The sequence below is a fragment of the Chrysochloris asiatica genome, unplaced genomic scaffold (assembly GCF_000296735.1).
Source record: "Chrysochloris asiatica unplaced genomic scaffold, ChrAsi1.0 scaffold00019, whole genome shotgun sequence".
In the NCBI taxonomy this organism is placed as follows: Eukaryota; Metazoa; Chordata; class Mammalia; order Afrosoricida; family Chrysochloridae; genus Chrysochloris; species Chrysochloris asiatica.
The window spans coordinates 6,699,334-6,714,252 of NW_006408537.1; the positions used below are offsets into that span (position 1 = coordinate 6,699,334).

At 37.3% G+C, this 14,919-nt stretch overlaps 1 protein-coding gene across 2 annotated transcripts in view; it reads left to right on the forward strand.

Moving 5' to 3' along the window:
- Nucleotides 1–14,919, forward strand: part of HCRTR2 (hypocretin (orexin) receptor 2) — a 159,896-nt gene that overhangs the window by 134,684 nt on the left and 10,293 nt on the right. For both annotated transcript variants that reach the window (XM_006835726.1, XM_006835727.1), the window contains exon 5: nt 13,043–13,263. In XM_006835726.1, the coding sequence (XP_006835789.1) occupies nt 13,043–13,263 (221 nt within the window). The remainder of the gene's footprint in view (nt 1–13,042; nt 13,264–14,919) is intronic.

Consider the following 14,919-nt stretch of genomic DNA (forward strand, 5'->3'; position numbering starts at 1 on the left):
AAGAAAATTTCAACTGCTGACCTTGCAGTTAGCATTTCTATTCACAACCCACTGTGGTACTAGGGCTCCCCTTTTCAACAATTTTAAGATCTTTTCTCTCTCTTTTCTAAGAAGTCATCTCTCTCCTGACTTTTAAATGTAGCCAATAGGAACATTAAATAATACTTTGTTTTCCAACACTTTTGTCAAAAGTAGCAAATGTGTAGAACTATAACATGGATTGTAATGTTACAGATCCAGCTATGGTTTCCTTAACACATATCATTTGTCTATAAGACCAGTGCTACATATTTTATGGTGTTAGTTATTATCGTAGGTTTCTGTGTGCCAATCCATCTCATTAGGATCTTCCTCTTTTTCACGGACCCTCCACTGTACCAAGCATAATGTGTTTTCCCAGGAACTGATCCTCCTAATAACACGTCCAAACTAGGAAAAGACAAATTCTGGCCATCCTGGCTTCTAAGGAGCATTCTGGCTATACTTCTAACAAGACAGATTTTTTTTGTTCTTCTGGCAGTCCATGGTACTTTTATGATTCTGCATCAACACCATAATTCAAAGGCACTGATTCTTCTACAGTGTTCTTATTCACATCCAACTTTCACATTCATATGAGGCGACTGAAGATACCAGAGCTTGAGTCAGACACAAATTAGTCCTAAATCTGACATCTTTTCTCTTGAGCACTTCAAAGAAGTCTTGTGCCACAGATTTGCCTAAAGCAATGTGTTGTTTGACTTCTTGGTTGCTGTTTCATTTTGTGTTGACCACAGACCAAGCAAAATGAAGTCCTTGACAACTTCCATCTCTTCACCTTTATTATTATGTTATTTATTCATACGGTTGTGAGGATTTTTGTTTTACTTACACTGAGGTGCAACCCATTCTGAAGGCTGTGGTCTTTGACCTTCATCAGTAAGTATTTTAAGTCCTCTTTACTTTCAGCAATTAAGGTTTTATCATCTGCATAATGCAGGCTGTTAATGACTTTCCTCCAATCTTGATGCCACATTCTTCTTCATATAATCTAGCTTCTCAGATTACTTGCTCAGAATACAGACTGAATAAGTATGATGAAATAATATAGCCTTGGCACACACCTTTCCTGAGTTTAAATCTTTCAGTATCTACTTGTCCTGTTCAAATGACTACCTCTTGGTCGCGATGTACAGGTTCCTCATGCGCATAATCAAGTGTCTGAAATACCCATTCTTCACAATAGTATCCATAGCTTGTCATGATCCACACAGTTGAAAGCCTTTGCATAATCAAAAAAGCATAGTAAACATTGTTCACTTCTTCCAGCCAGGATCCATCTGACATCAGCAATGATATCCCTAGTTACACATCCTTTTCTGAATCTGGCTTGAGTTTCTGGCAGTTTCCTGTAATTTTTAAAATTATCTTTAGCAAAATTTTACTTGCATGTGATATTGATGCAGTTCAATCATTTCCACATTCCAGTGGGTCACCTTTCTTTGAAATGGGCACAAATATGGATCTCTTTCAATTGATTGGCCAGGTAGCTGTTTTCCAAATTTCTTGGCATAGATGAGTGAGCACCTTCAGTGCTGCATCAGTTTGTTGAAAGATTTCATGTATTCTGTCCGTTCCTAAATCCTTCTTTTATACCAAAACCTTCAGTGCAGCTTGGACTTCTTCCTTCAGTACCATCAGTTCTTGATCATGTGCTACCTCTTGAAATGATTAAACATTTACCATTTAGTTTTGTTACAGTGACTGTATATATAGCTTCCATCATCTTTCTTTCTTTTTTTCAATTTGAGAACATTTACTGTTTTATTAGCTGAACAGATTACAGAAATAATCATGGTAGACACCTAAGTTCATCCTTCTAACAAGACGGTTGATCTGGTCTTCCCTGCTGCCAGCATCTCCACCTTCTATAAAATGGTTCGCCTTTTCATTCCACCACAAGGAGAAGATAATTTGAAGAGCCACAGGAGGTTAGTTGCTTCTTTGAAACATTTCACAATGATGTAGATCTCACGAATTAGATCCTCCATGCCGATGATGCCATATTTCCCAAGAGAATGTGCAATCAACATGTTATCTGTCAAGACAATTAGCTTGTTATTGATTTTGCCATAACCATGCTTGTAGATCAGTTCATTCACTGACTTCAGGTTTGGGTACCCCATGCAATATCTGGTTCCACAATCCTCAGCATGTTAATTGAAGCCTTGTTGAGCTTAACAAAGGTGCTACTGGAGCTCTAGCGAAGGCAAAGAAGCGGTAGCACCTCTCGAACCTTTGAGCTCACAACACTGATACCTCTGATTCTGATAACAAATGCCAGCTTGGGATCTTCAGGTATATAGAAATTACCTGCTTTTCTTGCCATCCTACCCATTCAAATCTCAGTTCTGTACATCTGTCTTCCTTGTGATAGGCTTTTTCCTCCTTGTTTTCTGAAGCATCTTCAGGTACTTGATCTTTAGTTCTGCGAAATTACTTCTCTTTTTCTTAAGGGTCTCTGGCCTAGTAGGAACCTTCTTTTCCTTCTCTTCGACACTCTCCATGGTTCCAGCCTGGTTTTTTGGGGGGCTTTTTGTTTGTTTAAAAGGAACTTCTATCATCTTTTGACACTCTCTGCATCATTTAATATTTTATCCTTGGAATCCTTCTATATTGGAAGTTGAGGCTTGAACTTTTTCTCCTATTATATCAGCCTGAGAATGCTGAGCATGTTCTTCCCTTTTGGTTTATAACTCCAGGTCTTTGCACATTAAATTATGATATTTTACTTTGTCTCCGCAAACTGTCTTTTCAAATTTTCTGTTCAGTTCTTTTATTTCCTTATTTATTTCATTCACATTAGCATTTCTACACTGGAGAGCAGCTCGCCACTCACTCCTTGGAAACCCTATACAGAATCAATATGAATCAGAACCAAGTTAACAACCAAGTTGTTGTTAACTTGACAGCACTTAACAACAACAACAACAACAACAACACTAGAGAGCAAGTTTCAGAGTCTCTTCTGACATCCATTTTGATTTTTTTCTTCTCTCCTGTCTTTAAATGACCTTTTGTTATCATCTTTTATGATGTGCTGCATGTCATCCCACAGTTTTTCTGTTCTCTAGTCATTAATATCAAAAGCATCGAATCTGTTCTTGAGATGGTCTATGAATTCAGGTGGGATGTGTTCAAGATCATATTTCAGCTCTTGTTGGGTTTTTAAATTTTTCTTTAACTTCAGCCTGAACTTGCATATAAGCACTTGATTGTCTGTTCCACAGTCGGACCTAGGCCTGATTTTAGTTGATGAAATTGAGCTATTCCACAGTCTTCTCCCACAGATGTAGTCAATTTGATTCATGTGTATTCCATTTGCTGAAGCCCGTATGTATAATCACCTTTCTTGTTGTTTAAAAAGGGAATTTTCAGTAAGTTATTGGTCTTTCAAAATCTATCCTGGAGCATGTCATTCTTTAATTGAAGGAAAGGGCAATAGATATGAAGAGAATATATAATAAATCTTGAATTGTCTGCTTTTTATTGGCCTACTTTATATTTGCACACTTTTCATTGGCACAAATAAGTCACATGGTTAACCTTAGTGATAATGATTGAAAGTATTCTCCTCTTACAGAAAGACTTAGAAGTCACCTGGCAAGGGGGATCTTCTTACAAGACAGGGAGTAGATACTGGAGAATGATATAAACATGTTGAAGCACAAACATCAAGGGCAAGAATGCATGAGTTCAAATGCTGACTCTGCCAATTATTAGATATATTAATTCTGTCAATTTTAAAAAAATTTTTTTGCCTCTGCTTTATAATTTTGAAAGTAGGCTAGTAGAGCATCAACCTCAAAGAATTACAATACATATTAGATAAATAGATACATGTACCTAGAACGTGTGCAGTAAGTAAAATACCTCAATAATGCATACTGTTAATCAGCTTTTCAAAGAGATTCTGCTACATAAAATAGCAGGCATTTGTTGAATTTTATATGTGACTGCTTTCTTAAACATACCTCTTTTATATTACCTTTAAATTTATTTTTTTTTTAATAGTCATCGATGTCCTCAGTTCTACTAGGAGAAAAAGAGTGTGTTTTGGCCTTTATCTTGAATCTCTCCAATAGCACCTGCTTAGCCCACATGGACTCCTATTGTGGTGCTATAGGGTTTACACTGAGCCACAAGCTCAGCAGTTCAAACCTATGAGCTGCTCCTCAGAAATCCTATATAGTGTCACTATGAGTCAGAACTGACTCAATGGCAATTAACAATAACAGCACAAATTAGTAGTTTAATAAATGCTTTACAACATAACAATGAATAGAAGTAAAAGGGAAAGTGATGAGAAAGGAAAGGACAGGGGAATCCAATGCCCAGTTACTCAGAGAAATATTCATAAAAAAAGTTGATTTTTAAAAATTACCTGAAGCAAGGCGGGGAAAGGCATTCAATGAACTTGTAGTAGCAAAGATATTTCTAGTTTAGTCTGAGCTTTTTGACTGGGTGTGTTCAATGTTAAGAGCTTTTCCTGTTTCCCTATTTCAACTCACTAGCTTGAATTACTTATAGATGAGTAATAGATGCTCCTATTTGCCTACCCACTCATTTTCAGACTAACCAAGCTATAACCTCCTTGAAAGTTGTACCTGAATCTGCTTTGTATACAATTTTAATCCCAACTCTTAATTGACCTGATGCCTTCTCATAATAAATGTTTTAAAAAGAGTTTTTGCTGTTGCTGCTGAATAAATAGACAGTGCCCAAAACTCAACCTATTTATTTCTCTTTTATTTAAGCTTATAATTCTGAATTTCCCAAGCTCGGAAATAAGTTCAAAATTCTTTACAAATAATCCACATTCTTCTGAAGAATTGTTCTGGCTAGTACAAGTCACATGATTCAGAAGTGCTGCAGTAAAATGCTTGAACTGTGAAACTAAAAACATTTACAAAACAGATTGTAATGGAAAATGGCAAGTTCAACTGAGCTCACTTTAGCAGACACAGTAAAGTAAATTAACCCCAAATGGGTGATTATGTAGAATTCTGCTTGAGCAACTCTCTCAATTTCTAACTGTTAATGTCTATAAATGGAGTTCTAGTGCATTATGTGTGCCATAGGCTACATCAAGTGGGCCATCAAATAGAAGACCTGTCCTATTCATTTACAATTACAGAGATGCATGGAATTGTTACATACTTTTGAATTTAGTGAGTATAAGGTTATTAGTGGAGCAAGCCATATGTCCTTGTCGGACTTTCTCAAGAACTTTAAACCTCATTAAAAGAACTATTCAACACTTTGCTATAATCATTTAATTGAATGATCTCTTTAACAATGTGACTCAGAGAATTCAGCCAGATAACTACAAACTTACTAAAAGTTCTATTTTAAAAACTGCTGAACTCAGTATCTGCCAGTATGTTTCACAGTTCTGGGCTTCATATAAATAAAAACTTTAATTTTAAACATTATCTGAACTCATGAATATTCATTTAAAAATATTAAGTACCCACAATGTGTCAGATGAGTCATATTGTGGCCTTGTAGGATAAGCACTAGACTGTTGATAACCACAAGGTCTATGGTTAAACCCACCGGCTGCTCCTTGGAGACATTGCACAGGGTCACTATGAGTTGGAACCAACTCAACAGCACTTACACCAACGACAACCTGTCAGGTACTGTGTGATATACTAGAGATGAACTGTAATAGGTATTTTAGTGTGAAACCGTATTTTGATTTTCTAAGAAGTGAAATTCGAAAAAGGAGATCTGGTAGCATAGGGCTTATGAGTTGGGCTGCTACCCACAAGGTCAGATGTTCCAATCTACCAGCCACTCCTCAGAAGAAAGATGAAGATTTTGGCTCCCATAACGATTTATAGCCTTGGAAACCCTATACAGGGTTGCTATGAGTCAGAACCTCTGCAATGGCACATCATCACCACCACCACAATAATTCAAAAAAGCTATCTCTTCTTATCTCTTTTCACAGTCTCTTATATTGTGCTTCATTCTTCAATTTTCTTCTATGAAAACTTAAAACAATTGATGTTTGATAAGACACTGCCAACTGTGAGGAAATGCACAGCAAAATGAAATTGCAGAGGCAGGATGAGTAAAATAATCACTTAATCCCTGAAAGGAATAAAAAGCACCAATTAAAGTAACTGTGCTAGTAGCATAGTGGTTACGAATCAGGCTGAGAAACTTAAGGTCAGCAGTTCAAAACTACCAGCCCCTCTGTGGGAGAAAGATGAGGCTTTCTGCTCCCATAAAAGATTTACAGGCTCAGAAACCCTGTACAGGGTCACTATGGGTCGGAACTGACTCGACAGCACTTAACGACAACATTGTTACTGTTGCTAACCATCATCTAATCAATTCCACCTCATAGCAAGCCTTAGGAGTGAAATGAGGGTCTGAACTACCAACCCTGTGGTTAGCAGTCCAATGCTAATCCTTCAGGGTCATACCAGGACTCCAAAGTAGCTATGATGGTGGTGGTAGGGTGCCATGAAGTTAGTTCCAACTCATAGTAACCCAGTATAGGGTTTCCGAGGTTGAAATTCTTTACCAGAGCAGAAAGCCTCATCTTTCTCCCACAGAACAGCTGGTAGTTTCGAACTGCTGACCTGAGGTTAGCAGCCGGACTCATAACCACTACACTACCAGAGCTCCTTAAAGTAGCTATTAGGTAAATATAAAAGAGTATAACTATTGTTTAGTTATAACTCTTATCTGTCTATATCTTATTTAAAAGATAATTGGAGCAAGATTTAGAAAACTGTGAAGACTGGGCTTATATTGCATATAATGACCATAACAACACAAAAGATGAGAGGATAGGAGAGCTATATTGGAACAAAGTTTATATTTACTTATTTATTTATTTATTACATTATTGAAATGGTTAGCATTAATTCAATCAGATTGTTTAAATTGATATGTTAATTGATATTCCCAGGAAAACCAAGACAATTCATCATTTTGACATGAATAAGAATGAAAACAACATACTAAAACTTACGGGATGTAGCAAAAGAAGTGTTTAGAGGGAAATTAATAGCTGTAAATGCTTTTTTTTTAATTTGGAAAGTACTCAAATTAATAGCTTACATTTCTAGCTTGACAAATAAGAAAATTTTGAGATAATTAATAACCGCAAAGTATTGTTTTATAATTTAATTTTATTATTGTTTACTGCTAGTACATAGAAATATAATTAATTTTTATTAATGGCTTCTGTGTCCTGTATCTTGCTGAATTCATTTATTAACTCTAGTAGCTTTTTTTGTAGAGTTCTGATGTAATGCTGTAGGATAAGCAATGGACTGCTAACCAGAAGGTCAGCAGTTCAAACATATCAGCTGCTCCTTGGATACTCTATACAGGGTCACTATGAGTCAGAACTAACTCAAAAGCATTTAACATCAGTAACACTTTTTTTTGTACATGATATAGTTTTTTTTCTATATAAATGTCATGGTATCTGTGAAAAATATGATACGAAATCATTCTGTTCAATCTGTATAACTTGTATCTATTTTTGTTGTTGTTGTTCTTGTACTATTTTTTTTTTTTTTGAATCCTGGTGTGGCACTCTTCAAGATAATGCACTGGACCACAAAGTCAGTTTAAACTGCAAGGTTGGTGGTTCAAACACAGTAGCCACTCCTGGGAAACCCAATACAGGTTTGCTATAGGTTGGAACTGAATCAATAGCACTTAACAACAACAATTTTTATTATTAAGTGCCTTTGAGTCTGTCCCGACTCATAGCGACTCTATATAGAATTTCCAAGGAGCAGCTGGTGGATTGTTGTTGTTGTTAAGTGCCGTCAACTTGATTCCGACCCATAGTGACCCTGTATAGGCTTACCAAGGAGCAGCTGTGAGCTTGAACCGCCAACCTTGCAGTTCAAACAGCTTTGCAGTCTGACGCATTAACCCACAGCATCACACCAGATAGGGCCTTCATAATAGAAGTAATGGTAAAGAGAAGAATTCAAACCTTGGTCCAAATCTTAGAGAAAAGTGTTCAGTTTTCATTTTCAACATGAGAGTTAAATTTCTTTTATCAGGTTGAGACAGTTTCCTTCAATTACTAGTTTACTAAGAGTTTTTATACTTTCTCTTAACTAAAAAGATCATATATTTGTTATTTTATTTTGTCAAAATAATACATCATACTGATTGACTTTTGAATGGTAAACCAATATTGCATTGCATGGATATTCCCTAATTATTAAACTCTACTACCATTGAAATATATTTTAAGATTTGATTTGATAATACATTTTTTCAAGGTTTTTTTCATCTCTATTGTAAGGGATATTTGAAATTGTGTTTATTGTGTGTTGTTGTTACATCTTTGATTGTTGGGGTAACTGTGGTCTCATAAGATAAGTTGTAGTGTTTATCTTTTCTTTGACCTTCAGAGAGAGTCTGTATACAACTGGCACTATTTATGTTTTAATGTGTGATGGTGGTGATGGTGGTTGTATGCCATTGAGTCAGTCTGACTCATAGCAACCCTGTGTAAGGTTTTTACAGGAGCAGAAAGCCTCATCTCTCTTCCACTATGTGACTGGTTGATTCAAACTAGTGACCTTGTAGTTAGGAGCCCAGCTCATAATCCACTATGCTACCAGGGGTCTTTAATGTGTGGTAGAATTCATGAATAACCTACTAGGTCTGGAGTTTTCTCGGTCGGAAGGTTTGTATTTACTATATAATTTTGGCGATCTTTTCTTTCAAGTGATCTGTCAACTGTAATTAAGTACGAAAATATATTGGTTGTTCTCCTTTTCCCCTTTTAATATCTGCAAGGGACTTTCCCTTTATAAACTAATCATGATCACACTTTCTTAAGATTGCAAAGATTTTAATGTCCATCATTTCTGTCCTATTTCTAATAGTTGTTGTTGTTAAGTGCCGTTGAGTCGGTTCCGACCCATAGCGACCCTGTACAGGGTTTCCGAGGCTGTAAATCTTTACGGGAGCATAACGCCTCATCTTTCTCCCGTGGAGCGGCTGGTAGTTTCGAACTGCTGGCCTTAAGGTTCGCAGCCCGATTCGTAACCACTACACTACCAGGCATTGCTAATGCCACTTTATAGATTAATTTTCATAACAAAGATGATTTGTAATCATGGAATAAAAGTGGTGCATTTGTGTGTATGTGTGCTTTTCATGGTTATGACATAGGAGGGGAACGCCATTTCCTGGGATCCTGATATTACAGGAAATGGACAGACACCCAGGATAACCCTCTCCAAACCTTTTTGTAAGATCATTTTTGCTTTCATGTCACTAGACTTATAAAAAATTCACTAACACATTGTCTTTAATTTTAAAAATGGAAACCATGTATAAGAATGGGAAACAATGAGTCTTACCATCAGATAAATCTGGGTACAAATTCAGACTTGCCATTTAATTAAGATAGGAGCTTTGAATGTTTAATTAACCCCTTCTCGATATCTACTTCAAAATAGGATTTGAAACTATTTTCAGGGATGCTGTAAGGATTACTCAAAAGTATTTGTAGGGCCTAGTATGAATTTAGTATCAGTGATTCCTGTTAATATTATGAGTGCATAGGTAGCTATCAATGTGGAGATTTGTAGGTCCCTTGAGTGAGGGGTTTCTGGGTGGTAAAAGCATTTAACTTCTCTCGGATGCTAACTGAAAGGTTGGAGATCCACCCAGAGCTGTGCTAGAAGAAAGGCTACTTCTTAAAAATCAGCCACTAAAAACTCCATGAAGCACAGTTCTATTCTGACACTCATGAGGTCACTGTAAGGGTTGTATCTGTCACCATACTTATGCAATCTGTATGCTGAACAAATTATCTGAGAAACTGGATTCTATGAAGCAGAATTAGGCATCAGGATTGCAGGAAGATCCAGTAGCAACCTATGATACGCCATCTGCTCAGTTCCAAATATAGCTACCCTATGCACAACAGAACCTAACACTGCTGATCCTGTGTCATCCTCACAATTGTGGTTATATTTGACTCCATTTTTGCTCCTACTGTGTCAGTCTATCTTGTTGGAGTCTATTTTTCTGAACTTCCACTTTCCCAACCATGATGTCCTTCTCCAGGGACTGGTCCCTCCTGATAATATGCCTAAAGTATGAGAAACTAAGTCTCTCCATTTTTCCTTTTACGGAGCATTAAGCTGCACTTCTTCCAAGATAGATTGATTTATTTTTCTAGCAGTCCATAATTCTTTTCTTTTCTAGCAACATAATTCACATGGATGAATTATTTTCCAGTTTTCCTTATTCATTGTCCAACTTTCACATGCTTATGAAGCAATTGAAAACACCATGGCTTGGGTAAGTCTCATCTTAGTCCTCAAACTGAACATCTTTGCTCTTGAACACTTTAAAGAAGTCTTTAGCAGCAGATTTGCCTAATGCTGTGTATCCTTTGGTTTCTTGACTACTGCTTCCAGGAGCATTGACTATAGATTCAAACAAATTGAAGTCTTTGACAACTTCAGTCTGTTTACCACTATTTATGATGTTATTTAGTGGTCCAGTTGTGAGAATTTTTGTTTTCTTTACATTGAAGTACAGTCCATACTGAAGGCTATAGTCTTAGACTTTCATTAGTAAGTATTTCAATTTCTCTTTGCTTTCAGCAAGAAAGATTGTGTCATCAACATATTACAGGTTGCTACTGGATCTTCCTGCAAACCTGATGCCAAATTCGGCTTCATACAATCCAGTTTCTCAGATTATTTGCTCAGCATACAGATTGAATAAGTATAGTGAAAGGATACAACCCTTATGTATTCCTTTCCAGATTTTAAACCATTCAATATTTCCTCGTTCTGTTTGAAAAATCGCTTTTTGGTCTATGTTCCGATTCCTCATGAGCACAATCAAGTGTTCTGGAATATCCATTCTTCACGATGTTATCCATAGTCTTTGTGACTCACACAGTGGAATGCCTTTGCATAGTTATTAAAGCACAAGTAGACCTGTTTCTGGCATTCTCTGCTTTCAGTCAAGGGGTCACTGTAGGCAATTGCTTTATGTTATTTTGTTTTGCTTTTGTAAATTGAGTGAAGCATTAGGCATCTTGTGTCCTTATTTAGCTCCTTATCTAATAGGAGACATCATCATTATATTTTTTTCTGGTAGCAGTGACAAGACCTATGCTGCCTGTAACAGTCTCTCATTATGGGACTCTGTTGCTAGTGGTTGGAGAAGTCATCAGATGCAGGACATTGATTCTCTCCTTCAGGGGAACACTCAATAATAGAGTCACTAAAGTTGAAATTATCTCTCAGACATCATTTAGCAAACAGTTCAAGGCCATTTAACAGACACTTACAGGGTTACTCATGCTAATGCTCTTCTGGAACTTTCCACCTGCCATTGCAGCTTCTCCACAAATGTTATTTAAAAAGAGACTCCTGGAGAGGAAAGAAGTCACTTCCTGTCTCTCTCCATCAATGGATTAGAAGATTGAGTATGCCCATTACTAAGATCAAACATGCAGAGTTCTGAAGGGAATAACTTGGTCAAATGTTTTTCTATTTAAGGGCAAGCTTTCATTAACATCAATTCTGTTTTCTTCTTTGAGATAATAGATACAGACAAAGAGAAAATCGTATTAACTCATCTGAGTTAACATCAAAGTAAAATTCTGTCCTCAAATTAAAGATTATTCGACTAGAGGTGGTTGGATCTTGTGGTTATAAAACAATAGAATGTATCTACTTCCATTCCCAGAGGCCTAAGAATACATAGACCTAGAATGGCCTTATGTTGTCCTTGTTGGCATATTTTCCAGTTAAAAAAAATTACACATGCTGATTTTTCTTGTTCTGTTCACTAAGTCCTATCAATCTTCATGAATTTGTAATTAAGAAAATATTATACTTGGAGGGGCTCCCGGTTAGTATCAGGGAAAACAAATGCTAAAGTACAAATTATGTTACTTGCTAAAGTCTAGCAATCTGAAATGTTAGTAAAGGGGAGTCTCAATGGTTTTGTTTGTATTTTAAAGGACTGTACTGGAAAATTGGTTTTAAAGATTTTATAACTAATAGCAAACAACAGAGAATATATAATATATATACACATATGTTGTTGTTATGTGCCGTGGAGTCGGTTCCGATTCATAGCAACCCTGTACAAGTCTTCCGAGGCTGTAAATCTTATGGAAGCAGAAAGCCTCATCTTTCTCCCGCGGAACAGCTCGTAGTTTCGAACTGCTGACCGTGAGATCAGCAGACCAATTCGTAACCGCTACGCTACCAGAGCTCCTTATGTATGTGTATATGTCCTGGTATGGTGCTGTGGGTTAATGCGCTGGACTGCAAGGTCAGTTTGATCCCAAGGTCAGCGGTTCAAGTTCACCAGCTGCTCCTCGGAAACCTTATAAAGGGTCACTTTGGGTCGGAACCGACTCAAGGACACTTAACAACAACAGTAATGTATGTATATTTTATTCCCTTCATTCAGTGGTTTGGATTGACTGAGAAGCAGATGACAGAATATAAGGTAATAGGTGATAATGTCCCATCTCTCTCTCTCTCTCTGGCAGTAGATGGCAGTATTGACCCATGGGAAAAAAAATACATTCAGTTTACTTTTGCAATTAAATTACCTGTTAATTTTTCTTCCTTAGCAAGTTTTGGTATCTGAGCTGAACCAGCATTTATAATAAGATAATACGGAATTTATCCCTGTAACTCTCTTTGTCTCCAGTTTTTACTTCTGTCGCTTCCTTGCTTATCCTACAGCACCACACCAGGACTCCAATTCTCTTTAGAATTTGACAAAAATGCAATATTTCAACTGTGTTTCATCCCAAACTGCTATTTGGCATTCATCCTATCATCTAACTCTACAAATGTTCTGCAAAAACAGCTCCTCAAAGCTGTCAGAACTTGAACCTCAAGCCTCAGGGACCTTCTTCTAATTAACTCCATCTTCTAATGACTTCTCTAAAATGGAACTTTCCTATGCCAGATAGCAATAAACGGTCTGATTCCCGTTCTCTTCTCAGATCCCTGGAACATCATCTGTAGTTCAGAGAAAATGGAAGCCCCTGCATCCTGTTGCACAGCCTCGAGGGTCAGGACAGCAGACCAAGTCCCGGATTAGCGCTGTGGCTGCTGAAATAAAGCAGATCCGAGCCAGACGGAAAACAGCCCGGATGCTAATGGTGGTGCTTTTGGTATTTGCTATTTGCTATCTACCAATTAGCATCCTCAACGTGCTAAAGAGGTAAAGTCCTCTAAATTATTTCTAAATGTTGTGACTTGTTATTTCTTAGATTGCAATTAAAGCTATTTTAAAAGGCAGAGAATGACGTAAACCCTTTGCCTTGTTATCTTGTCTGGCAGTTTGATCCTGTGTTTTTACTGACTATAGAACCAACAGGTAAAAGGAATGGATTTTTACAGTGCTCAGACATATGCTTTGTCTTCTACATTCCCTATTGGGTGACAGACATAAAACAGATACTCCTCTTCTCCCCCAGCCTCTTCAAGTTAAGTGCTAAACCTTAGATGCAGAAAAAGTTCTGATGCAAAAAATTCATTTACAGCTTTGGAGTTGTTTTGATTAGAGCAAATGGGTTTTCCAAAGGCTTGTTCTTAAAGGTATAAGAGTCACAGAGTTCTATCTAAAAGATAAAAAGAGATGAGTGTTTTGCTAAAATTCTTACTATATTTAGAAGTGCATTGTTGTTGTTAAGTACCTTGGAGTCGGTTCCGACTCATAGTGACCCTGCACAGGGTTTCCGAGGCTGGAAATCTTTACGGGAGCAGAACGCCCCATCTTTCTCCCGCGGAACCGCTGGTAGTTTCGAACTGATGGCTTTGAGGTTAGCAGCTCGATTCCTAACCACTACGCTACCAGAGCTCCTTTAAAAGCGCATTGGTGAGCACTAAAAGTAAATAAAATCAAGGCAGGTACTGGATGTTGAATATTTAAACAGAAAGAGAGAAAATCCCATTTCCTAAAGCCTGTGAATCAAGTATAACATAGATATTAACAAAAATCAGCACACAATATCTTCTTAGTGAGGAAAATATGTTATTGGCTACAATAAAGACACAACTATTACATTAAAACAATTGGCTAATGACTTGAATGGTATGCAAATGTAACTGCATTGGTATAGCCTGAATTTCATAGCCAGCCCACTTTACTGGGAATTATCATAACTGTTGTACACTGACATGTCCCAAGGCAATACTAACTCTGTTTACAATAAGTTTCAAACTTAAACTAGGTTGCTCCTTTCACTTTTCCTTCAGTCAAAATCATACTCCTCACAGCTGGGGACTCTGGAGAGAAGCAGTTTTGGCTGGAGTCAGACAGACTAAAGATGGTATAAGCAGCTGCAAAGATTTCTCATTCTGTTGATCCTTGTTTTTGATTACTTAATGGCTTTTTCATTGGAGAAGAAATGAAAATGATTTTTTTAAGTGTTTTTTTTTTGTGTGTGTGAATTATGTGATAGTTTACATGGGAGAACATTAGCTTTATAGTCATCCTATCGTATATTGTTTCATCGCCATGGCTATGTATCATCAAACAAACTCCATGTATCATCAAACAACCAAAGGGTATACACCCTGCAAGCCTGCCTCCCCGTGACCAGCACACAGCCTCTCTCCCTCTCTGTGTCTAGAGTTCCCAGTCACTCCATCTCTCCACATCATCATCTCTGCCTCCATCTCTGGTGTCATTGTTTCTTCCTCTGGGTAGGGTCCCGCACTCCGCTATTCTCCCTTGATGGTCCCAGGGACCTCTGCTCCTGGACTGCAAAGTCAAGCACGCCCCTCCTTTTGCTACAAAATGTCTACCTTTACATTCCCAACCCTCACAGTCAGTCCTGATAACAATTATTCACTACTGTACCACAACAGTCTT